The sequence below is a fragment of the Paramisgurnus dabryanus genome, chromosome 17 (assembly GCF_030506205.2).
Source record: "Paramisgurnus dabryanus chromosome 17, PD_genome_1.1, whole genome shotgun sequence".
NCBI classification, from domain to species: Eukaryota; Metazoa; Chordata; class Actinopteri; order Cypriniformes; family Cobitidae; genus Paramisgurnus; species Paramisgurnus dabryanus.
This window is the reverse complement of record NC_133353.1, coordinates 2,538,489-2,564,560: the sequence shown is the minus strand read 5'-3', so window position 1 is coordinate 2,564,560 and position 26,072 is coordinate 2,538,489. Positions and strand designations below refer to the sequence as shown.

Here is a 26,072-nt window from a genome sequence, read left to right as displayed (position 1 = left end):
TGTTTCAATTTTCTAAGCTTCTAAAGGATTTTAATGCTGCTAAACATCTGCAGCAACATTTCTGCACCTGCCAGACCTGCCACAGTAATGAATCACTTCCATAAGATACTGACTGGGATTTTAATCAGGATAAATGAACGCATGTAAAACAGACGGAGGGATGTAATCACATGTACAATACTGTCAAGCGTCCAGGTGCATTCACAAGAATGTGACGCAGGATATCAGAGACATTGTAAATAAGGGATTCAATATTATTACACAAGATATCTAAATTATCATTTTGCATCATGCTCTTAATATTTTAATAAAGTGTGATTTAAATGTTTGTATATAATCATGTATATAATAAAAAAACAATCTATGTGCAAAACATTTACAAAATAAACAAAAATAATAAAAGTCTGACGCAAATAAAAACCAAATCTAGATATAACCTACTGTGTAAATTGACATTCGAAAACTATACTGTAAATCTATTGTAGGCTATTTGTTGGAGTTATGTCAGGACAAAAAAATTTCCTTGATTAACTGACATCACCGAAAGCTCCAGAGATTATGGAGATTAGTATTACTATCCAGTATTAATTCAATTATCCTCCATCCTGTTGTTTCTGACTTTTGAATAATGATTCAATTAGCTTAAGTAGTAATAGAGATAATGTGCAAGAGGTCCCTAAAGCCATAGATAAAATCAGGTACGTGTGTTTGGGTGCAAAACTTGCGTTTGTTCACTTATCTTTACGTCACTGACCTTTGTAATGTATAATAAATTTGTTGATTACGTTGATGGTCTTGTGTAGGCCTACAGATGTTGGTTGCACCCATACGACAAAAAATGTTTTAAATATATGCTAAATACATTTTGTAAAGTAAAGCTTAATTTAAATATATTTTTTTATTTTGACAGTATATTTAGTTACCTTCATATATCAACATATATTTCAAAATGTAACTATCAGATACAAACAAATTTAAAAACAATTTTTATCCATATGGCAATAAACATATTTTTCCTAGCCAAATTGTAGGCTATTCGTTTTTAAAGCAGGGGAGAGCGGCGCGAAAGTTACAAAACGATTTTCTTCGAGCCCTGATAACATTTGCATCTCAATGCAGATGGAAATTAGCTTTTGCTAACTCTGGTACAAAACATCCTTTTGAAAGATTAATGTTTCTTGTACATTGTCCCTGACAAATAAAAAACTAACTAAATAAATAAACTATGACAACATCTTTAGCACGCAAACCCTTGACAGAACTGACAAATATCGCGTTATTTACTCACCGCGCGTAGATCCAGAAAGCTGTTTTCAACCGCCATTAGTAAATTCCAAAAGCGGTAATTTTCTTCTTAAAACGCGTTGTGTTTCTCGTTTAATGTGTCACAATACTCTCGATCAATCTACAGGTTATTTGGTGAACTAACACATCCTGAAGTTTGACTTCTCAGAGTTTTTCAAAATAAAAGTAAATCGGGTTTAAATGTGAGGAGATCCTGTCGGGACGAAATAAATACTTGTTTGATTGATATTATACTATTTTGATTTAATTTAATTTTCACAGTGTTCAAACTGTTGAATTTTTTTTTATTCTCAACAATTTAAGTTTGTACTGTTGGTTGCTTTTGAAACATTTGATGAAACTTAAATGTAAAATAAAAATGTAGGCTAATTACATTTTATTTTATAAAGATAAATTACATGTTTAACGTGGCCATATTATCATTTATATTTTATACAAACAGGTGTAACACAACGATCTATCTTGTTTTGTTGTGTTACTTTTGACCCACCTGTGTGTTACTTTCATCCTACTGTCTACTATTACTATTCAAAGTTAAACTATACAAAAGTCGTTTTACATTGATTTGTTCAAAATTCCACCTGGTATTGATAGACCACACTTGTGAGTTAATTGACCACAGCAAAATATTTATCTCTGTCTAAAACATAAGTTTTTTTTTTAAATCTGAAAAATTGTACTTTCGCCCCGATGTTCCCTATGTATAAAATACAACATCTTATAAAATATATTTTTGCAGTAGAAGCTGTTATGTTTACAAATTTGTAACAAAAAGTTTTTCTTCTAGTATCATGGTGGCACTCTCAAATCCCTTAGTGAGTTGCTCCAGGTACACATCCAGGTTGAGAATGCATTGGTTGAAATGTTTGTATGTATTTTAATTTTTGTATTTACTCTTTTTAACTGTTTGTATGTTTTCTCTGTTTTTATCTGTCCTGTCTTGTGTGGTTTTTGGACATGAGTCTGGCAAATAAACTGAATTTGAATTTGATATATAGAAGTGAATATAGTGAATATAGTGAATATATATATATATATATATATATATATATATATATATATATATATATATATATATATATATATATATATATATATATATATATACATACTATATACTATATTTTTTTGCCATATGGTAGCAAAACCTAATAAACCCACAGGTCAAGTGTACAAACTCATCTCCTCCTAAGACATGCTTCCAGGCAGCTACTCTACATCTGGCATTTGTAAAGGGTATGAAAAAGTGATGTGACAAATTTAGTTTTGCGAAACATGAGTCAGATTCGCCAGAACTCCTAGCTGTGTTTATAACTTTTGCACGACCTGATTCTGAGCTTAATGCATTATCTCCGTGTTAAAACGTAGTTCTTTTCCAATCAAATATTAATTTTCTTTTTAAGTCTTTCCCTCTGAGCGATGAAAGATCAAGCAAAGTGTTTTAATCATCCTATAATTGTAATTTCCTATCAAACATATACTCTGAAAACATTTTAGAGCCAAAACAGAAAGTTTTGCCAACCTCATGTTCAGACCGCAATGTTTACTCAGACTGTCTGGCAAATAGTACTCATTGGTGCACTCGAGACAAACAAAACAAAATACAGATGAGCAAAGCAAACCTCCTCGCCAACATTTCAAAAAAATTGGAAGAATGGAGCCATGCTGGGTTTGAGGTGTGCCAAAGTCCTTAACTTTTCACAGCTGAGAGGACGTTTTTAGCACTCAATGAATAGGATCAATGTGGTGCCTATTTCCTTGACTAAGCTTAAAAATATCTTCAGCTTTTCCTGTCTTAAAAAGTCCTAATAAGGGTGCATACTGTGCAGCTACTATTTATTAAGCTGTTATGTCAGATTATGAAGATGAAGATGATTATAACATTAATATTTTGGGGCTTGTATAGCTAGTTTAGAGGTAGGGATGTTAGCAGTAAGATTTTTGTAGAGTTTAGTTTTGGAGAGTGTATGGATATGATTACAGTATATAGATAGGCCTAGACATTTGAATGAGACATTGTATATAACCAGTTGTTTAAAATGGAGCTAAATAATGTATTGTACAAAAACTTTATTGATTAATGCTGATAAGTAATTCTGCACAATAACATCTCAAAACAAACATTTCCAGTGGATATTTTTTCTCTTACAGAAAGATCTTCTTTGGTGGTCAACCATAACTTACATTTAAAGTAACTGTCAGTGTAGTTTTCTCAGACAGCTGTCTGTGGTTATCTTGTCAATGGTTAGGTGGTTAGCATGCTCCAGTTCGCCCCTACTGGTAGATGTTGTAACTACACCATCTGGGTGCAAAATGCATCCCTTTCTACACCCAAAAAGTGTTGCTTCAACCTATATAGCTAAAATATGGTCAAACCCAATTGGTGCTTTAATTTAGCTTAGAAAATGCCATATTTGACCCAAACATGGGTTGAAGGGCTTGATACTGGGCATGGTTTTGCTGTGGCATCAGCCAATTAGTGCCACTGTGACTGGTGGATGTCTGGCATAGCTGTGTTATTAAGATGAATTGCAATTTTGAACCAACAGTTTTCTCAAGCTAAGTTAGTATTTACTTGATTGAACCTATGACCATAATCTGTGCCAGTGGTTCTTAAACTTGGGGGCCGTGAGAATGGAGCCAGGGGGGCCACTGCAGTTTTATGACATTTTATAATTTATTAACATTAATTTATTATAAATTCTATGTAATGAAACCTCGGAAAAATAAGGCTACTAACCAACATCAATAGGTTGTATAATTTAATATGTTTTGTTTAATTAAAATTGTTATGTTTTATGTCATACATTTTCTTTTGGGGGGCCGCGAAGGGATGCACTGTACCCAAGGGGGGCCGTACGCCGAAAAAGTTTGACAAACACTGATCTATGCCACAGATCATTTATTACTTTGTACTTATTAAAGTGAGGAATTTCAAAAAATGTTTGTAACCAAACCGTTCGTGGACCCCATTCACTTCCATAGTAGGAAAAAAGAATACTATGGAAGTAAATGGGGTCCATGAATGGTCTGGTTACTAACATTTCTCAAAATATCTTCCTTTGTGTTTATCAAATCAACAAATTTTATACAGTTTTATAACAACATGAGAGTGAGTAAATGATGACAGAATTTTCATTTTTGAGTGAACTATCCTTTTAAAAGGACTTTGTTGTTATTTATTCTTCGCAGAGTTTACCGGAAGTTACGTGATGACCACGAAAGCCGCGTGTTTATGTTGTTACTGCTGAAACCGTCTATACTTAAACATACAACATTTTATTAGTAGAATGCACAAACCAGAAGCAGTAATACTCAACAAATAGAGAAGGGACGGCTCTTCAAAGAACATTTAATTTTTATTTTTAAGTTTTGTATGCGCATTTATGAGATAAAATTAAAATGTAAACTTCAATAGAGACTTTGCAAAGGTATTTAAACTAGAGATGCACCAATATATCGGCCAATAATCAGTATTGGTCAATAAAAGCCTTTCATCTTCAGACTTTAGTTAATGCAAGTTAATATAAGCACCAAAATATCGGCATCGGCCTATACCAGTCAGAACAATCGGCTATTGGTATTGGTGGAAAAATATCATTTAGGTGGCGGCAGTGGCCAAGTGGTTCATGTAGGTTGTCTACAAACCGGAAGGTTGGTGGTTCAATCCCCGGCTCCATGAACCAAGTGTCGAGGTGTCCTTGAGCAAGACACCTAACCCCAGCTGCTCCCGACGAACTGGCTGGCGCCTTGCATGGCAGACACCGCCGTCGGTGTATGAATGGGTGAATGTGAGGCTAATTGTAAAGCGCTTTGGATGGCCATAGGTCTGTTAAAAGCAGTCCATTTACCATTTACCATTTAGGTGCATATAATTTAAACCATGGTTAAAAACTTTGGGTAAAAACTCTACTTAAAGAAGCTAAAATTACATTATTTGATTAAAACTACAAAATAAGGTTTCCAAACTTGTTTCAGGAAGTGCATATTGTAGCTCCAAGTAAATACAATGGGGTGTATAAATATGGTAAGTATTGCATTTTGCAGTGGACATAATGTAGAAAGTTGATTGTAATCCATAAAACACTCATCACTTGTTAATTTTACATTTTATTTGCTTAAATCTAAACTGCAGATCATCTTAAATCAATGCATTTTTTTTTCAGATATGCAACTGAATAAATAAGCATTGTGTTCTGTAAAATTTGGCAGAGGCGCCACAAGCATTGGATCCAATGCACATTCATCTGATTCTGTATACTTTAAACCAGCAAAAATCACTGCTGACCGACTTGGCGGTTTCATTTTGAGTCAAAACATTATACAAGTCTGCATTGTATGTGCTGTTATATAAATATATGCTGTTACATTCTGAGGGATGAAGCTAATCCTATTTGGTGAATCGAGATGAGCAGGGTGAAATAAAGTTCAACCTTTTGCAACAACTAAATCTGAAAAAAATAAATATGTGTGCGCTTATACTTGACTAAGTCATGTTGGTAGCCGGTGAGAACATATCATGCTTAAAATATTTGGGCAGTTTGTACAAATGCCCACAGTAAACTATCCGTGCATAATCCACACACTTACATTACGAGCATATTAGTAGCCTAGCTCACAGTCTGGATGCACTTTATGAAAATATTTTCTTAGTTTAAGAAACCTTGGCCAAAAAGAGTACATTCAGGACCAGCCACCAGCGTCCCGTTTACACTCATCTCAGAGGTATAATTGAAATTTTGGCTTTATTCCTGCTATACATTGTTGTGGATAGAGCCGTCTCCAGCCAAGTTTGCATTCTAAGGCACATTGTTGGCTTAATTCCTGCTTGTATACAGTGTGGAGATGGGAATAAATATTTGCGAGGAACATATAAAACAGATGAGACAGTTTACAATTCCAAACTAAACAATAAAACAAGCAGTCAATTCAGTCTGACTTATTGAATGACTAAAACGATGATATCAGCTAGTGTACCGCTGAGGTCATGGCGTGTGCGCTTTACGGCTTCCACAAAATCAAAGACGTCTTTGATAGTTCATACAACATTTTAGGCTGATGTAACCGCTCATGAATTCGGCACATAACATTTTATTTGACTTGCATGTGTTTCTATCAGCCAAAACAAGCTGAAATCTGATAACACTAATTTCGTTTTCTGGCATTCTTATGGTTTAATAACACTTTATTGATATTGTATAATATCAGAGGGGTTTGTTTTATCTGGCGGGTGATAAACGAAGATCTGTTTCAGGATATTGGGGATTTTGTTATGGTTTAAATGAACGCAGCCACACCTTTGTTTTATATTACAACCATATCTCATCATTAACCATGATGATAAATGATCCTTATCAAACTATCATTAAGGCTCATTTGTCTTAAAGGAAAACACCACCGTTTTTCAATATTTTACTATGTTCTTACCTTAACTTAGATGAATTAATACATATCTATCTTTTTTCAATGCATGCACTTTTAATCTTTGTACAGCTCTTCGTAAATGTGTTAGCATTTAGCCTAGCCCCATTCATTCCTTAGGATCCAAACAAAAATGTATTTTGTTGCCACCATACTTACTCGTGTAACTCGTGTAGAAAAACGTGGAAGTGTTTGGTGGCTTCTAAATTCATCCCTGTTTGGAGCCATAGGAATGAATGGGGCTAGGAAAAATGCTAACACATTCATGAGGCATTGTACAAAGATTTAAAAGTGCACGCATTTGAAAAAAGATAGGTATGTATTGAGGAAAAACATAGTTAAAATATTGAAAAACGGTAGTGTTTTCCTTTAAATTCTAACTTTTAAATTATTTACAAAATAACTGCAATTATGAATTCAGCAGGAAGAAGCTGGACAACACTCCTGATATAACAGCTGACAGATTGAGCTGATGTTTACTAGTAAGGAAGCTTGTGGGAATATCAAAGTTTTGACATAATCATTGCCAATAAATAATAAAAACTTTACACTGAAGGATATTGCTTGGAAGAACATTACATCTTGTTTACACACTATCAAGAAAAATCACAAATTTTGTACCTTCAGCCTGTCACTTCGTGATGTACTAACACCTTATGATGTACATTAAGAGTAGATAAGATCGGAAAACGATGCTAACTAATGGAAGCTTATTGTAAAGCGTCACCCTTTTTTGACAGGGTTTGGCGAGGGAAGCGAAAACATTCCTATCTAAAACAATCTGATACATTGCAATACTGATAAAAGCTCTACAAACAAGGTTTAAGCAGAAAAGATTGGATTTGTGGAATAAATAAAAACGCTGTCTGAAAATAAGTGAATGATTATTCCGGTCTGGCAAGAATATACATATTTATATCACTGTAAACAAACTGCACAGCACATTATAGACTTTATGGCTCTGCATATTTTTGTAATGTCCCTGTTGCCTGAAATTCTTTGAGGTCTTCATTTCCAAAAACAGCAATCCATCTTACCAAATGAATTAGACTGAGCTTAAAAACATAACTACAACACTTTGCAAGCCCTGCATCGAAGTGCAAGGTTAAACGGTTATGTGAAAAAATGATGTTGGACCACAGTACCAAACACTATGTGGATGAGGTAAAGATGAACTCATCGACCCATCGCATGCAAGCCTCAAGTGGGATCCACCGAGCTGGTCATGAAAGTACATAGGCTGGAAGAGAGAGAGAGAGAGAGAGAGAGAGAGAGAGGAGAGATGAGAGAGAGAGAGAGAGAGAGAGAGAGAGAGAGAGAGAGAGAGAGAGAGAGAGAGAGAGAGAGAGAGAGAGAGAGAGAGAGAGAGAGAGAGAGAGAGAGAGAGAGAGAGAGAGAGAGAGAGAGAGAGAGAGAGAGAGAGAGAGAGAGAGGAGAGAGAGAGAGAGATGAGAGAGAGAGAGAGAGAGAGAGAGATGTTCTCCACCCTGCTCGTCAATCCTGCTATTGTTATGGCACTATTCATCTGGGATGGCTGATGTATAAGTTAAACAGATTTTCATAATTTCCCCAAGCACACCCCCTGCTATCCACCATGAATTCTTTTGGACGCAGATCTAAGGTGAAAACCACTATAAGCATAAACCCCGCGTACACAAGTAGAGATTGATATGTGTGTTTGAGATGCAAATGACCACGGGACAAAGGAATCTTTGTGCTGCTGACCTTAATTGGCTTGGATGAAGTTGCTGGGTCAGTGGGATGAGAGGCGATGTTGCCATAACTGCTCCGACACATGTATGGAGTCAAATTGAGGGTTACCACCCGGAGAGCTTTGATCTTCTTCATGAGATGAACTTGGCCATTAGGCATGAAGAAACATTATGACTTATGGAATCAAACCAGTTTGGCTGGATATCAGGAACATTAGTAATAAACAAGAGCAAACATGGTTGGGCGACATCACATTGGGAAATATTTGTGGGCGAGGCCATGGATCTTTACTCACTTTTGATGGGTGAAAATAGTATTACTTTAATCTTTCTGTGTCAAAGCTTGTCCGATCGCATCAGTAAGCATCCTGTTTTTATCTATCCACCTACCAATCCATCCATCTATCTATCCATCTATTCACCTATCGACCCATCTATCTAGATTATCTATCTATCTACAATCTATCTACCCATCTATCTATCTACCTACCTATCCATCCATCCATCCATCCATCCACCTACCTACCCACCGATCTACCTATCCATCCATCTACCCACCTAGCTACCAATCTATCTACCCACCCTTTTACCCACCCACCTTTTTGCCCACCCATCCACCCACCTTTTACCCACCTACCTACGTACCTACCCATCCATACACCCACCCGCCCTTCTCTCTATTTACCAACAGATCTCTCTCTCTCTCTCTACCTTTCTCTCTCTCTCTCTACCTTTCTCTCTATCTATCTACCTATCTACCTACCTATCTGTCTACCTGTCTATCGGTCTATCTGTCTGTCTATCTTTCTGTCTGTCTGTCTATCTTTCTGTCTGTCTGTCTATCTGTCTATCTATCGATCTATCTACCTGTCTATCGATCTATCTACCTGTCTATCGATCTCGCTACCTGTCTATCGATCTATCTACCTGTCTACTTATCTCGCTCTCCACCTGTCTACTTGTCTCGCTCTCCACCTGTCTACTTGTCTCGCTCTCCACCTGTCTACTTGTCTCGCTCTCCACCTGTCTACTTGTCTCGCTCTCCACCTGTCTACTTGTCTCGCTCTCCACCTGTCTACTTGTCTCGCTCTCCACCTGTCTACTTGTCTCGCTCTCCACCTGTCTACTTGTCTCGCTCTCCACCTGTCTACTTGTCTCGCTCTCCACCTGTCTACTTGTCTCGCTCTCCACCTGTCTACTTGTCTCGCTCTCCACCTGTCCACTTGTCTCGCTCTCCACCTGTCCACTTGTCTCGCTCTCCACCTGTCTACTTGTCTATCTCTCCACCTGTCTACTTGTCTATCTCTCCACCTGTCTACTTGTCTATCTCTCTTCCTGTCTATCTCTCTACCTGTCTACTTGTCTATCTCTCTACCTGTCTATCTATATACCTGTCTATCTATCTACCTGTCTACCTGTCTATCTGTCTACCTGTCTATCTGTCTACCTGTCTATCTACATGTCTATCTACCTGTCTGTCTGTCTGTCTATCTACCTGTCTATCTACCTGTCTGTCTGTCTGTCTATCTACCTGTCTGTCTGTCTGTCTACCTGTCTGTCTGTCTATCTACCTGTCTGTCTGTCTGTCTGTCTATCTACCTGTCTGTCTGTCTATCTACCTGCCTGTCTGTCTGCCTGCCTGTCTCTCTCTCTCTCTCTCTCTCTCGCTCTCTCTCTCTCTCTCTCCCCCTATCTATTTACATTTCTTTCTATCTATCTATTTACCTCCCCCCCCTCTCTCTCTCTTTCTCTCACTTTCTCTCTCTCTCTCTCTCTCTCTCTCTCGTTTTTATTTAGCTGAATGAAAATGCTTTGTTTGCATTATTCAATGCAAATTCATTGTAAATGCCACTTATTATGCATGGTCAAACAATCTCCTTCGTAATCCACAAGTGACGCTCTACACAACAATGTTAGTTTCCATCTTTTCATTGCGCGCCCTGTGTCTAAAGAGAAAGCCCTTATTGTGACGTCATGTTCCCACCACGAGATAAGCCCCGCGAGCTTTATTTTAAAGCCCGCAATGATTGACGGTATAAAAACACCCCGAGCGATCCGGGAACCTGCCCAGCGGACAGCCTTTAGTTAATTGTAAAGCGCAAAAGAGGGGAGACGTTTGGCACAGGCGCTCCTCTGTGCGTCTTTACGCCCGATGCTTGGAGAAAAGAAGAATCGGGTTTACCGTGCGTATACGCCCACATCCACGAGTCGGCTTTTCTTTCTTCCTTAGGTAGATGAAAGTTTACTAAGAGGGGGGACAGCAGAGAAGATGATATCTGACCAAGATGAGTCGGAAAGGTGAACTCGAGTAACCAAAAGTGCGCAAGTCGACCACCTGTTATAAATCTGCGAGACATGGGCATGCTTAGCGTGGACCTTCTAGTAACTTTGCAGATCTTGCCAGGTTTCTTCTCCAACTGCTTGTTTTTCGTGCTGTATGACTCGATAGTGCTGGTGAAGCGCGTGGTGTCACTCCTGAGCTGCTCGGGCTCGACGGGTGAGTGGCAGCGGATGTTAACAACGGCCGGTGTGCGCTCCATATGGAACAGCTTTCTGCTGGATGCATACAAACAGGTAAGGATGACAGCACGTATGTTGGTTTCTCCGAGGCTGTCTGCTGACAAATGCTAAATGTATGTGCATGGTGTCTTTATGTAAATAGATTATTTAAATATTTTTAAGCACGTTTTAAAAACTGTATTACTGTAAACAACAGTTATATTTGACATTGTGATACTTTTATGTAAATTATTATTCAGGTAAAATGACCTGTGCCAAAATAATAGTTTGCTTATTTACTGTTTGTTTAGTTACAAAAGTTATGCCATTCAGCGCAGTTTTGTGTGTGAACTTTGCCCTCCAGACAGTCAGTGACCTCACCAGATATTCATTAAATGTCTGGACCCTCAGTCCTGTTACTTTTTAACTAAAAATCAATCAAACATCACCCAGTGGGGTTAAATATACTCGATTAATGGGCATGAATCTCCTCAGACATTACCCATGTCATAACATGGTTACATACAGTCATCACCAATCATCCTGTGGTTTCATAAAAAAGACATTCACTGTTAAATAAAAATGAGAGGTGGGATAGAAATGGGATGAGAGGGATTTGTTGTGCTCACTGCACAGCAGTTCAACAAAACACAAACACTTAATGCTCACAAACCTATTGTAAGTTATTCATTTAGATTTGCTTAAGATGCTTAAAAGTTTACATTCTTACAGATCCAAATCCAAAACAAGCTTATAATATCATTACTGGATTAGTTTGGTGAGAATTCATTGTATTGAGACTTGTATACTTATGCCGCTGTAACTGTGAGATTTCTAATATATCCGATGTACTGTAGAGACAACTTTGTGTGTTTCAGAGACCAAATTATGTTTTTGCACAACGTTTTGCCTGCTATGTCTCTTATTCCTTCACATAGAACGATGGGTCTTTGTCCATACAGTTTTGATGCCGTACTAAATTGTCATGTGTATGTGTAACTGTTTTATAGGTGAAGCTAGGGGAGGCCGCTCCAAACTCCAAGGTGGTGAAGGTTCCTGGCATAAACAGATGCTGGAGCATCAGGGGCAAGACCCGTGACGAGTGCCACCTGCTGGACTTTGAGTCACCCAACCGCCCACTAGTGGTCAACTTTGGCTCGGCCACTTGACCCCCATTCATAAGCCAGCTGCCGGTCTTCCGGCGGATGGTGGAGGATTTTTCCGACGTGGCAGACTTCCTGCTCGTCTACATCGATGAGGCTCACCCCTCCGACGGCTGGGTTGCTCCTCCCATGGAGCCCTATTCGTTCGAAGTGAGAAAACACCGTAATCTGGAGGAGAGGATGTTGGCAGCCCGTAAACTTCTGGAGGTTTTCTCTCTGCCCCCTCAGTGCCAACTGGTGGCCGACTGCATGGACAATAACGCCAACATATCCTACGGTGTGTCCTACGAGAGGGTGTGCATCGTCCAGAAGAACAAAATCGCTTACCTGGGGGGTAAGGGTCCATTTTTCTACAACCTTAAAGATGTGCGGCACTGGCTCGAAAAGAGTTACGGAAAGTGATGATTTCTTTGAAAAGAGAAGAATTTATTTTTGTATAACGGAGAGGAAGAGACTATAAGGTGCTTTCAGAACTGTTTAAAGGTGGAAACTCTCTTTGGCTGGGCTCCAAGTCATTTTCTTGAATTGTTTAAAATGATCAGCGGGTGTCCTGGGTGGAGCTCAACATTCCTAACCACTTTAAAATGAAATGGATATAGAGACACTAAATACTGACATGTGGTTTGCACTTCGATTTTGAGATCGCATTGTTGCCAGCAAAACGATTTGTAGATGCACTATTAATGACTTTTTGCAATTAATGTAGAGTTAAAATGTGCAATATTTTAATGCGCCATAACGTATATTGCTTTAGAAAGTGAACCAAATTGCTGAACGGAAGAGAAAGCACAAGTACCCAGCTGTTTTATGAAAGAGAATAATTTATTTTTTATTGACATTCAATGTCTTATGTTTAATATGTGGCCTGGTTATGCGGTTTTAACCGTTTTCCTTCCCCTCTCTTAAAATGACAATCGTTCATGTTTCATTTTACACGTACCATCAGCTTTTACATCCCTGTCCAGCACATTTCACCCAAGATCAGTCGATACCGCTTTACCCAGCTTGGATAAATCACTAATGATAGTCATTTGGTCCATATTGTATTGTACATAACATAACATAAACAAAGAACCGTTTAATCTAAACGTTCCTGTAGCAATGCAAACGTCATGGGTTTGATGGCAGAAACCCACAAACTGATGTATAGATTGAATGCACTGTAAGTCATATAAAAGCGTCTGCCAAATGCATACATTTAATGTAATGTAACTGCGTGCGTGCAGTGGCACATTCAGAAAAAAAAAAGAGTAGTCATTTTTCATAAATCAAATATTCCCCGTAGTCTAGTTTGGATACTTTGCTTATTCTACAGTGTACAGAAAAAACCCCATGTAATGTTTTAATGGGTGTTACACCCCTTAATGTCATGGACTGTTTGAAAGGAACCGACTCTAACAGATTTACAGTCATTCATTTAGATCAATGCGGGGTGGGTGTGTGCATGAAAATCACAGACGAAATGGTCTCCTGTCCTGTCTGTGGTTGGATGAGAGACCACACCTCTCTGCGCTGATCCAAAACAGTATGACTGTTAACATGCTGAAACAATCACTCTGAATCTCCTAAGGCTTTGAGTTTTGTTTCACAGGACTCTTTCCATGTAGTACAACGGTTTTCTTCCTTTTAATAAATAAAAGGAAAGAAAAAATAAAGTTGAACTGCTGCTCAAATGATTTCTTTCCTTTTTTTGTGTTTGTGTGTGTGCGTTTAATTCTGGGAAATTTCAATGAGGGGTGATTGGTTTGTAAAAGGGAGGAAGGAGTTCACAGGAAAACTCCAGATGGTGGAAAACCTCTCTCTTTGAGTGCATGATAATTAAAAAAAAAAAAGAAAGAAAATGGGAGAGAGCCGTAAGGGGTCGTGGAGTACATGGGATTTTTTCCTTTCCATTAAAAATGTGTCCTTAGCAATGCATAGAGAGATGAGTCTGAACATGTGCAACACAATTAGACCGTGTGACGCAGAGGTCTCTGGCTGAACTTGTGCTTCTTTAAGGCTGCCAATAACTAAATAGCAAAAGCTCAGGGAGAACATGTCCCATGAAACAGTACCCCTCGTTGTGGCCGGGCATCGGAACTAGACCATTTGGACCGGGGTATGATGTTATTCACAAACTGTCCCGGGACTTGGAAAGCGCTGCACGATAGAGTGGGAAAAGTTGCCAATGTTAAAGATGGAAGATCCAGAAAAAGAAAGCTAAACAACAGTACCGAACACAAGGCCCACTCCAGGAAAGGATCCCGTGGTGTGCCTGCTAAGGAATGCGTCTGGTAAACAGGTACTGAACAGAATCCTAAGCAGCGTGTGTGTGTGTGAAGTGGTCTCATTTACCGGCCGTGATGAGGATGCAGAAAAACTCGCTCCCATTTATTCACATGAGGTCAAGGCACAAACTGAGCTTTGCCAAATAGCCCAGTATAAATTAGAGCAAAACGTTGATGCGTTAAAATGTATGTGTCTGCGGCTCAAAGATAAGGCATTTATGTTCATTTTTTGACAATGGAGTATTTAGTTTGGATGTGAATGGGAGCGCTCTCTCTCAGAAATGATCTCAGTATCAATATATTCAGTAAATCAGCTCAGCGTCCGACCCATGGGATGCCAAACATTGTATCCATATTTAATTCATTTTTGTCCTGCAAGTATAAATAAAAAAGAGAGCTTCTCCAACAAATTAGGCCCTTCTAAGTAAATTTGGCAAGCTTTTAGGAAATCCTACAGAGAACGGTATCTCTTGGTCATATTAATTGGGCATTGCATTTGATCAAATCACAGTCTGCCTGCCTACAAAATATCAGAGTCACTGGTATTGAGTATGCAACTTTACGTGAGGAATAATTGATGACGGGCCATTGAATTATAAGAAAATAATGCACACCAAGGTGGTAATGCACCGCAGGTGTGCATTATTTTCAAATAATTCAAAGGACCGGAGTCAATTATTCCTCTTATACCACGGTTACCAAAAACATTGCTCTGGTGCCTATTTTTAAGACATTTGACAAGTTAGGTGTGCGGTTTACAGAAAAATAATCAACACCCATAGAACATTTCTCAGCCAATCAGAATCAAGCATTCAACAGACCCGTGGTATAACTTCCAATATTTTATTTCCTGTCATCTCATTTTCCAAGTTGACATCCACTTTAACTACTACAGTACACTCTCAGAAATAAAGGTACAAGAAGGTACAAAATTTGTCACTGGTGCGGTACCTTTTCAAAAAGTACACCTTTGTACCTAAAAGGTACAAATATATAACCAAATGGTACATATTAGGACCTTTTAAAAAGGTACTGTCCCAGTGACAACTTTTGTACCTTTTTTCTGAGAGTGTACAAATGATTGGAAACATGAACTGTAACATGCAACTGGGTGATTCTTGTAAAATTAGACTTATGAGGTGCCATGAAACATTTGATAATAAAAGTAAATGCGATCAAAATTAAAAGCATGCAGTTACAAACATCTCTTCATGTACTATTTTGCACATGATTTCAAACGGCATCATACAAACCAAATTTTTTTTCACATTTAAGGGGAACATTTTCATTACCGCAACGTGTCCATGACTGGATTTGGGTTCTTTGACATGGAAAATTTATAATTAAAAAATAAAAAGCTTCAGTGCATGTTATACTATAAACATTTACAGTATAGAAACATGGTGTATTTGGTGATGATTGGTAAATGTAGAGACAATAATAAGGAATATAAAAGTGTCCAAGACCAATTTTCTCATCCTCCGCAACAATTTTCAATCATTGATAAAGCCCTCAAGGAACTAAAATTAAAAAAAAAAATGTTGGAAGGGACATAATTGACTGTGACACTCAAGATGGCTACCAGGTAAGCAGTTCTTATTTTTCTCTCCAGATAGAAGTTAACATTTTGTTTGTCAAAGTACCTAGACAACTTTTTGGTTCTCATTACCGAAACATGAGTTTGTAAATGCATATATTTAATGTAATATCATGTTGCTGTAATTATAATTTTTGATAATGATAATATAAAAAAAGTAAATAATTCTATAGGAAATATTTTTTAAATCCTCTAAAAATAATAGTTATAGTAAGTTCAGGCCTTAATCTTATAAGTGCAAAAAAAATTGGCTTCAAGGGCTTTTAAAAAATTATGTTTCTGGACACCTTCTTAATCTGGATTTCTTGAGAATCACCCTACTGTAATTGAGAAATGGGAAACCGTATAAACTCTTTCCCCGCCATTGACGAGTTATATAACATTTCCCTGCCAATGATGCTTTCTTGACGAGTCTGTAATTCCGCTATTGTAATTATCAACTAGATGGGGCTCTTAAACAATTTATATAAAAATGTAACCAAAAAACTAATTTAATTAATTTTAAACTCCGTGTATGTTTTGATATTCATTCTAATTCTGACCTCTAACAAAATTTCTTTACAAAAATGCAATTATTTTAGCTTTATGCTAAAATTTCGCATTTTTTAAGAAACCTACCCATATTTAAGAGGTTATAAAAAAAGAACAAATGAAGTTAGAATTAAAATTTTTTTTCTTATTTGTTTGTTTGTTTGTTTGAAAGCGGAGGGTCTGTTCTTTCATTTGATATATTTGTATTTTATATATTTATAAAATAACATTTTCTGGAAGGCATTTTCTGTAACTTTTGTGAAAATCACAAAAATTGCTGTAAGGGAATGAGTTAATTTTCCTCTGATTGCAACCTTTATATCTACAGCATGTACTGACATTTAGCCACCCTCAAAAGTTTTGATATTATTCCCATGAACTCAAGTCTTGTATTTATCTTCTTTCCTTGTGACCCCTGTAACACTGAACCTCTTAGCAGCTTTTAGTGATGCACAGTCAATGATGGATAAGACAAAAACATGCTTTTATCCAAATATCGTAAAGGTCAGAATTCTGGAGTCAAGTATTTACACAATAGTTTGAACAGGCTCCAAATATCTTTGTTGATGATAAACCATAGCACACAACCAAAAATGTAATCCTGAAATCTTGGTATTAATATTACATTGCATTTGGATTTACCTTCTCTGCTTTATATTTGGTGGCATTATCTTCACATTCACACATTCGTGATCTTCTTTTAATACGGCATAGAAGGTTTTTACTTTTTACATCTTTTTTTCCATTTATTTATATAAAGTATTTCATTTTATAATGCATACACAATATATTCTGTTCAAGTAAATCAAATAAAAGCTTTCTGTGCGTGTTATCTCACTCGTGTTGTTAAAACCGGTGAATGAAAATAAAAAAGCTAAAAACACTTAGATGTTCAAATTAAAACGGAATAATTTTGCATTAAAATGAGCCATTAAAAATGTTCATATCAGATTTGAGCAATCTGGTTTCAACAAAGTTTTATATTTTAGCACTGATCAGACAAAATAGTTTCTAAACAATCATTGGTAACACCTTACAATAAGGTTCATTAGCTAACATTAGTAAATGTATTATGTTACATAAACACACCATGGGCAATACATTTGTTACAGTATTTATTCATCTTTATTAATGTTAGTAAATAGAAATAAACCTTTTAATTATTTGTTTAAAGTGCATTAACTAACATTATAAAGATTTTAATAAAGTATCAGTAATTGTTGAAATTAACATTAACAAAGATTAATAAATGCTGTACAGTATAAGTGCAGTTTATTATTAGTTCATGTTAACTAATGTAGTTAACTAATGTTAACTAATGAACCTTATTGTAAAGTGTTACACAGTCATTCAGATGAATTTTATTTTTAAGTATTAATAAAAATTGAGCCGATGTCCAGATGCATTCTTTATCAAGTATTATAAATCATATTGCCATAAATCATAATGTATTTCGTGTATGTCTGATTAAAGCCGGATACATTCAACAAATGTCAAATTGTTATGTGAAGATATGCTATAGACCATAATTAACTTTAAAATTCACTTTGGTTTCACATTAGGTGAAAATTTTAAGTTGAATAAACTTTTTTTAACCAATTGAAGTAATTTTTTTAATTGATCAACTTTTCACTTATACGGCTCCAAAAAGTACACCTTTTACTTAAAGAGTTGATAATACCTCAGAGGTACATATTCATACCAAAGAAAGCATTTTAGCACATAAAATATACATATTTGTATCTCAAAGGCACATATTGATGCCAAATGTATATCTTTAAGGGTACATACTGTATTAGGACCTTTTCAAAGGGTAATGCCCCAGTGACTGTTGGGTACATATATTGACTTTAATAAATTTTTTTATAACAGTGTAAGAGTTTGCTGCAGAAAATTTAAGACCAGGTGAGGTGCACCTTGTGGTAAACTTTTATTTAACTTTAATGAGAAATATCATTGTTTTACTAGAAGTCAGATGCCATTAGCCAGAAGTATATTACACTTTCTTTTTGAACTTTTACCCAACAAGACATAAATTTTCCTCTGAAAACGTCTAAGTGTTTGAAGTTAATTTCCCCTTTAAGGCTTTCTCTCTTAAATACGAATTAATTTGTGCCAGAGGGTTAAGTTGACACAAAAATTACCCATTCAGATTTACTATTCACAATTAAATATATTAACATCAAACATCCAGTTTTCCATCACACTTTTGCATAACGGACATCTCTAAAGTGACTGGGTCGCCTTACTTTTGCGCACATTCTGATGTCACGACTAAATTATGCTTTTAATTATGACATTGTTATTTAAAAAGATTTATTGCAGATGACAGTGGGTTTTCCAGTATGAGGATATCTCACGTGGGTTGAGATGTGTTTATTGCGTGAGCGAGTCCAGCTCGGCTCATTACTCTGACAAAACATTTCAAACTTCTGACAGTCGCTTCGGGATCGAGTCTGAATTCCAGTCATTTATTTACAGTCTCCACAATAGCATCTCTTGTTTTTCATAACAAGAAAGAAAAGTGTTTTCACACTTTCGTAAATGTTTTTTGTTTTGCCAATACACCTCCATAGTAACAGTCTGAACTCCTCCTTGTTCTTTCTGAAAGCTCTGTATATTTATGTTGGCTTGACACACTTGTCAAACCAATGCAAATGTGCTCATTTCTCTGACGAGAGCTCATCGGTAATCATTTTCTCTCCATAGACCTTCACTGACGTATGAAGCATTTCTTCATCTCCTCTCGTTCTAAAGCCACTAAACTTTGCAGGATTAACAATAAAGCTGTTAACGTTCAGATTTTCTCACCACCAAGACTCCTTAACATTTTCATGTCCAATGTCTTAAGAGCAAATTAGAACCGATACATTTTGTTTAGTAGGCTAGTTTGATTATACTTAATCATGAAAGCACTCCTTTAATTTTAAGCAAGAATAATGCTATAAGTACCTTGCAGAAAAGCTTTTTGATTAGTTTGTTTTTCCCCTTTATTTATTGACCAACATTAGCATCGGGCACGGACCAATAAACCTGGAATGCAAGTTTTAGCCTCTTGCTAAAGAGCTTATAAAATTCAGTTTGGAAGAAATACTGTCAGGGGTGTGTGTGTGGTATACCAGCCTGATATCATGAAAATTCGTATGTATGAGTCGTATGAGTTGGCTACACTGTAAAAAGCTGTAATTTTATGGAATTTGACAGTTTTATTTTAAGTTTTTTTTAAATACAGTTAAAAATGGTTAAATTGCAGAAATATACAGCAAATTTACATATCCACTGTAAAATCACATGAAAAAAAAATACATCAATGTGCACTGAAAAAAAAACTGTAATTTTAAGGAATCTAACAGTTATATTTTACAGATTTATTTTATGTTTTTTTTAAATACAGTTAAAAAAGGTAAAATTGCAGAAATATACTGCAAATGTACATATGCACTGTAAGATCACATGATAAATACGTCAATGTGCATACACTGTAAAAAACTGTAATTTTACAGAATTTTACAGTTTTAATTTAAAGATTTATTTAACGTTTATTAAAATACAGTTAAAAATGGTAAAATTATGTACATATCCACTGGAAAATCACATGAAAAATACGTCAATGTGCATACACTGTAAAAAAACTGTCATTTTGCGGAATTTTACAGTTTTAATTTACAGATTTATTTAACGTTTATTAAAATACAGTTAAAAATGGTAAAATTGCAGAAATATACTGCAAATGTACATATCCACTGTAAAATCACATGAAAAATACGTCAATGTGCATACACTGTAAAAAACTGTCATTTTGCGGAATTTTACAGTTATATTTTACAGATTTATTTAACGTTTATTAAAATACAGTTAAAAATGGTAAAATTGCAATTTTAAAATTTACATATCTAATGTAAAATAGCATGAAAAATACGTCAATGTGCATACACTGTAAAAAAAACACTGTAATTTGACGGCATTTTACCATTTTATTTTACAGATTTTCCACGCTTTTTTAAATACAGTTAAAAATGGTAAAATAACAGAAATCTACTGCACATTTACATAGCCACTATAAATCACATGAAAAAAATGCCAAGGTGCATATTCATATTAATTAGTACAAAGTGAATCATAAAAAAACATGTGATTATCATAAAAATAAACTATAACGAAATCCCAACGTTAATGGGGCAAAAGAAAATCGTACAGAAATGAATGTGGTCGTACGAATTAGCCACCTCGTAAAATACGTACGAATTCAGTGGCGGCCGGTGACTTCCCTTCCGAGGGGCGCAAATTCAAAATGTGTGTTTGTAGTGTCCTGTGTTGCTCGTCAGTCAAAATATGTGTTACATCATGCAAACCTGTGGTTACGCTCAGGTTCACAAAATACAAGACATTAAGTTAACACTAAACCCTGATTACACATGAGATTAAGTGAGTATCTGGCAAACATGATCGTCTCTTTAATCATAAATCATTTAATCTCACGTATTTTGACATGATGCACATAACTTTACATGATGAGCCACACACATGACGGGCTAAATACATCCAATCGAGCGCCCTTGAAAAATAAGTCACCGCCACGGTACAAACTGCCATTAGGTAGCGTTGGCTATACTTAAATTGGTAAAATAAGTTTTAACTTTACTAATAACTTAAATATACGTCATCAGACATTTATAAATGTGTCCCTATGCTTTCATGCAGGTCTTGTACATTTTACCATAATCAAAAGTTTTTAACACATGCCATGAATTCACTCTAAAAGCATGGAAAACATATTAGAAGTGCAAAGACTTTAACCGCATCAAGGTAATGTTTCAGGACGTTCTTTTGGTTGAATTAGGAAAGTACTTTCTTTCTTCCATTCAACAAAAGGCAGGAAGTCTTTACAAGAACCATACTGTTCAGTAGGCGACATTTTGCTCCAATTTCTTGGTGCAGAGGAATGTTTGGGAGAGCTGTGGCATTGTTTTCAGACAATACGGCATTGGTACATGGTGCTGTCTTTGTCACGCCGGCCAGCACATGAAGCACAGCCGTGGCCAAAAGTTTTAAGAATGAAATATTAGGCCTAATTTTCAAAGTCTGCTGCTTTAGTGTTTTTAGATATTTTATTAGATGTTACTAAGGTAAACTACACTTATTTAATAAGTGTCAAAGGCTTTTATTAAGTCAGTATTTGCAGTGTTAACCTTTCTTTTTCAAGACCTTTGCAATTTGCCCAGGCATGCTGTCAATCAACTTCTGGGACACTTCCTGAATGATGGCGTTCATTCTTGCATATGCTTGCAGTTCGTCACAATTTGTGGGGTTTTGTTTGTCCTTCCTCCTCTTGAGGATTGAACACAAGCTCTCAATAGGATTAGGTCTGGGGAGTTTCCTGGTCATATAATGTCGATGCTTTGTTCCCCGAGCCACTTAGTTATCACTTTTGCTTATGGCAAGGTGTTCCATCATGCCGAACAAGGCATTGTTCCTCACCAAACTGTTTTTGGATGGTTGGGAAAAATGCTCTGGTCAGGATGTTTTTGTGTCATTCTCAAATCTTTTGGCCACGTGCATTTTATTACAAGCTCTCATTCTGTTCTTTTTGCTGCACAGAATCACCCTGCAAAACATCTCACACATACACCTGCACTAAGCTAACAAGTCTGGAGAGGGCGCTGTGCATTCAATAACAAAGAAGACAATATGAACTTGACTTTTGTAATATATGTCCACTGTGTAAGACATCCGTAAGTTTATAATGAATTTAAGATTTAAGTTTTCCAATAATCTTACAAAGTCTTACAATTTATGCACTTCGTATTCTGAGATATGAAATAACAGATTTCATACATGTCTGAGGCCTGTAATAAAATTGCTTCTATTTCTTGTTAAAAAAAAAAAAAAATAATAATAATAATAATAATATTTATAATAAAAAGCATCATTGTTTAAGCTAAATGTTTACATTTTAAACTTGTTTTCATGAAGGCATGTGACTTGCATGGACTCCAAAACACTTGCGTTGTTTCGCTAAGATTTGAGATTGTCGTCACATTTATATTAAACCGTTAAAATGTCTAGGTTAAAATTAACTTTTGAATTCCCGATCATCATATCATCTCATACATTTGGTTCTTACAAAAAATTATGAATTAATATCAATTAATGTTTTTATAAAAAATATTTTATTATTTAATCTTTATTTTTTGTCTTGCATGAGTGCATTGCAAAAAATGACTTTCTTACTTAATATTTTTGTCTTGTTTTCAGTAGAAGTATAAAAAAAAATCTTAAATTACAGATGCTTTTTCTTGATGAGCAAAATGACCTAAGAAAATAAGTAGAGTTTTTAGACAACAAATATACAATTTCAGTGAATGTGTGCTTAAAACCAGCAAAACTATCTGCCAATGGGGTGAGAAAAAAATCTTGAAATAAGTTAACTTTTGTCTAAGACACTTAATTCAAGATTTTTTTTCTCACCATATTGGCAGATTTTTTTTTTTGTATAAAAACTAGACTTATTTTCTTATTGTCATTTTGCTCATCAAGAAAATACATCTTGATTTAAGTATTTTAAGATATTTCTACTGAAAACAAGACAAAAATACCAAGTAAGAAAGTCATTATTTGCAGTGTGAATGTATACAGTTGACTTATTTTTGTCCCCAAGTTGTTTGCAGGGCATGTATATGTATTAGATACTGTACAAATTATTGTAAAAGTTGACATTAAATGTATGCAGTGACTATTCTGATGATCTGTAACCATGAATTTTTGTACAGTATGTCATTTATTAAAAATTTATTTAATAAAAAATCTTGACACTAAAAACTAAGTTGCACTGGAAAAAATAATACGCTAGATTTACTAAAAAAATTTATATATAGTGCATAATTTTTGCAACCATTTTTTAAAGTAAGTTTTACATGTAATTTTAAGCAATTTTTTAGCAATTGCAATTTTTTAAGTAAGTTTTACATAGAATTTCTACGGAGTCCATAAGGGGACATGGAGCAAAAATTAAATAAAGTTTAGTTTCATGTGCTCACGTGAAACTTTCAAGTGCTTTCAATTTTTTTTTTACGTTTAGTTTTGCGTGCTCACGTGAAACTATCGCACAAGCACGTGAAACTATCGCGTGCTCACATGAAACTATCGCGCGCACACGTGAAAGCGAAAGTTTCACGTGCGCGTGATAGTTTCACGCGAGCACGCGAAACTAAATTTAAAAAAAAAATTCTGCACATGAAGGTTTCGCGTGAGCACATGAAAGTTTCCAATACCACATGAAACTAAACTTTACTTTTTTTACTCCAATGTCACCTTAGGGGCTCGGTAAATTTCTAAGCAGTTTAAGCTTTTTTTTTAAAGGAATTGCTTAAATTTCCATGTGAAACTTGCTTAAAAAGAGGGATGCAAATATTATGCACTACTTTTTTTTAGGAAATTCAGCGTATTATTTTTTACAGTGTGGTTACAGGTTATATAAATATATCATACTTTTCCCACCATGCCTATCTTTTTAACATTTAAATAAAAAACATACAAAATATGCAAAGAGAGAAAATAAATCTTGCAACACACTGTGTGCTTGAATATGCAGCTTACAAAGAAAAGCTAATCCTCCAGAAGAAATGATGCATGTTGTTATGCATGTATCCTCTTCTGTCCAAAACAGCAGCAAGGTCCTATATGGTTATGTTAGTATTCCTGTAAGGCAATGGCTGATCTCCAGTGCTCTGCAGCTTAGATTAATAATGAATCAAGGCTTTTACCACACGTCATCTCTCTTTCTGTATCAGTTTCTTGCAGCATTTTTGGACTAGCACGGTCTGGCATACACTTTGATGATCCTCAGTTTACTTGAGAGACAATAAGTACATTTTGAAACTGAAAAGACACTGTAAATTTAGGATTGGATGAGACGATGACTTTATCAGGAAACGGGGTCATTTCCACAACTAACAATACTTTATTTTATATTTTAGTGCATATCCACTGTCATGTATTCTTTTATTTAAGCTATGTTAAAACATGTAAATTCATATTCTTTCTATTTACTGACAACAGGATCAAACAGGACAATACTAAAGCAGTTAGATTAGATTTTTAATCAAAAGTCTTTCCAATAGAAAGAGAAGAAGGACTAATTCCTGGCAGAGAAAAGGTCTTTTTTGATGAATTATCCCAATCAACAGAACTTATCTGGAAGTTGTGGGGGATTATTGAATTTTAAGCCTTTGTAGGATTTTAATTAACTTTCTCTGTGCCCAGAAAATGGTTTCCCATAGTCAGTGCAGTTCAATAATCCAGCCACCCATGTAATAAGATGTTCATTACCAAATTGTACATTTCACGCTCTGCTTTCATTCAGAGCAAAATCTGTGCTCTGCCCATGAGAGTGAAACTTGAAGCTAAAGAGAATATCAAATATACCTGATAATATACCTGAGCCGAGGGATAATAGGCTAAATTCTCTACAAGATGATTTGATTCTTATATTGCTTTAAATTTAAAATTAGTGGATCAATCTTTCAACAGCTTCCCCCAGATGAGATTTAGATTAAAGTTGCAAACTAATTCTAATATATAGTATAATAATATAATTATATATGTGACCCTGGACTACAAAACCTTGTCTTAAGTCTCACAGGTATATGTTTGTATTTAAATGTAACACATTTAAATTTAAAGATCATGTTCAATAAAAATATTTAGTAATTTCTTTATTAAAACTTTATGTCTGTGAATGGATGCAGTTGCCAAGCACTTCATTTTGACAACTTTAAATGTGATTTTCTCAATATTAAACTGTTTTTGCACCCTCAGATTCTAGATTTTTAAATAGTTTTATCTCGTACAAATATTGTCCTATCCTTACATCAATGGAAAGCTTATTTATTCAGCTTTTAGATGATGTATACATCTCAATTTACAAAAATTGACCCTTATGACTGGTTTTGTGGTCCAGGGTCACATTATATACAATAATATAAATAAAAATAAAGTACAAATTGTGTTTTAAGATGTAAATGATGATAAACAACAACATAAAACTCAAAGGCAGGGTTCATGATCTCTCAATGTTGATATATCAAATCACCTAAATCTCGTATATAGTCACGTATTTTTCTGATTCTTTTTTCGTGATATCACGAATTTTTGCGTTTTTCGTGATCGTATAACGAATTCCTGTTTTCGTGTGATTATCACGTATTGATTACTCAACTGTTTTGTCCTATTTTCTTACCATTGTCGCTTCGGTTTAGGGTTAGATTTACAAAAAATGACATCCCTACCCAAACCCAACTATAACCCCAACGCCAGGCGACATTTAAAAAAATAAATCTGAAAAAATAGTATAAACCTACCGAGCCCCTAAGGTGACATTGGAGTAAAAAAAATCTATAGTTTAGTTTCATGTGCTCACGTGAAACTTTCTGGTTTAGGGTTAGATTTGGTGCTTGCATTAGAATGCCACTTTATACATTGGTTTATACGGAGCCCCTAAGGGGACATGGAGCAAAAATTAAATAAAGTTTAGTTTCATGTGCTCACGTGAAACTTTCATGTGCAGAATTTTTTTTTA

General features: G+C 35.5%; 1 protein-coding gene across 1 annotated transcript; it reads left to right on the top strand.

The window, feature by feature from the left end:
* Positions 1 to 10,485: 10,485 nt before the first annotated feature.
* Positions 10,486 to 13,163, top strand: dio2 (iodothyronine deiodinase 2). Its single transcript, XM_065252127.2, has 2 exons — positions 10,486 to 11,012; positions 11,948 to 13,163. Exons 1-2 carry the CDS (start codon positions 10,794 to 10,796, stop codon positions 12,500 to 12,502), a joined length of 774 nt encoding a protein of 257 aa, XP_065108199.1. The 5' UTR covers positions 10,486 to 10,793; the 3' UTR covers positions 12,503 to 13,163.
* The last annotated feature ends 12,909 nt before the right edge of the window (positions 13,164 to 26,072 follow it).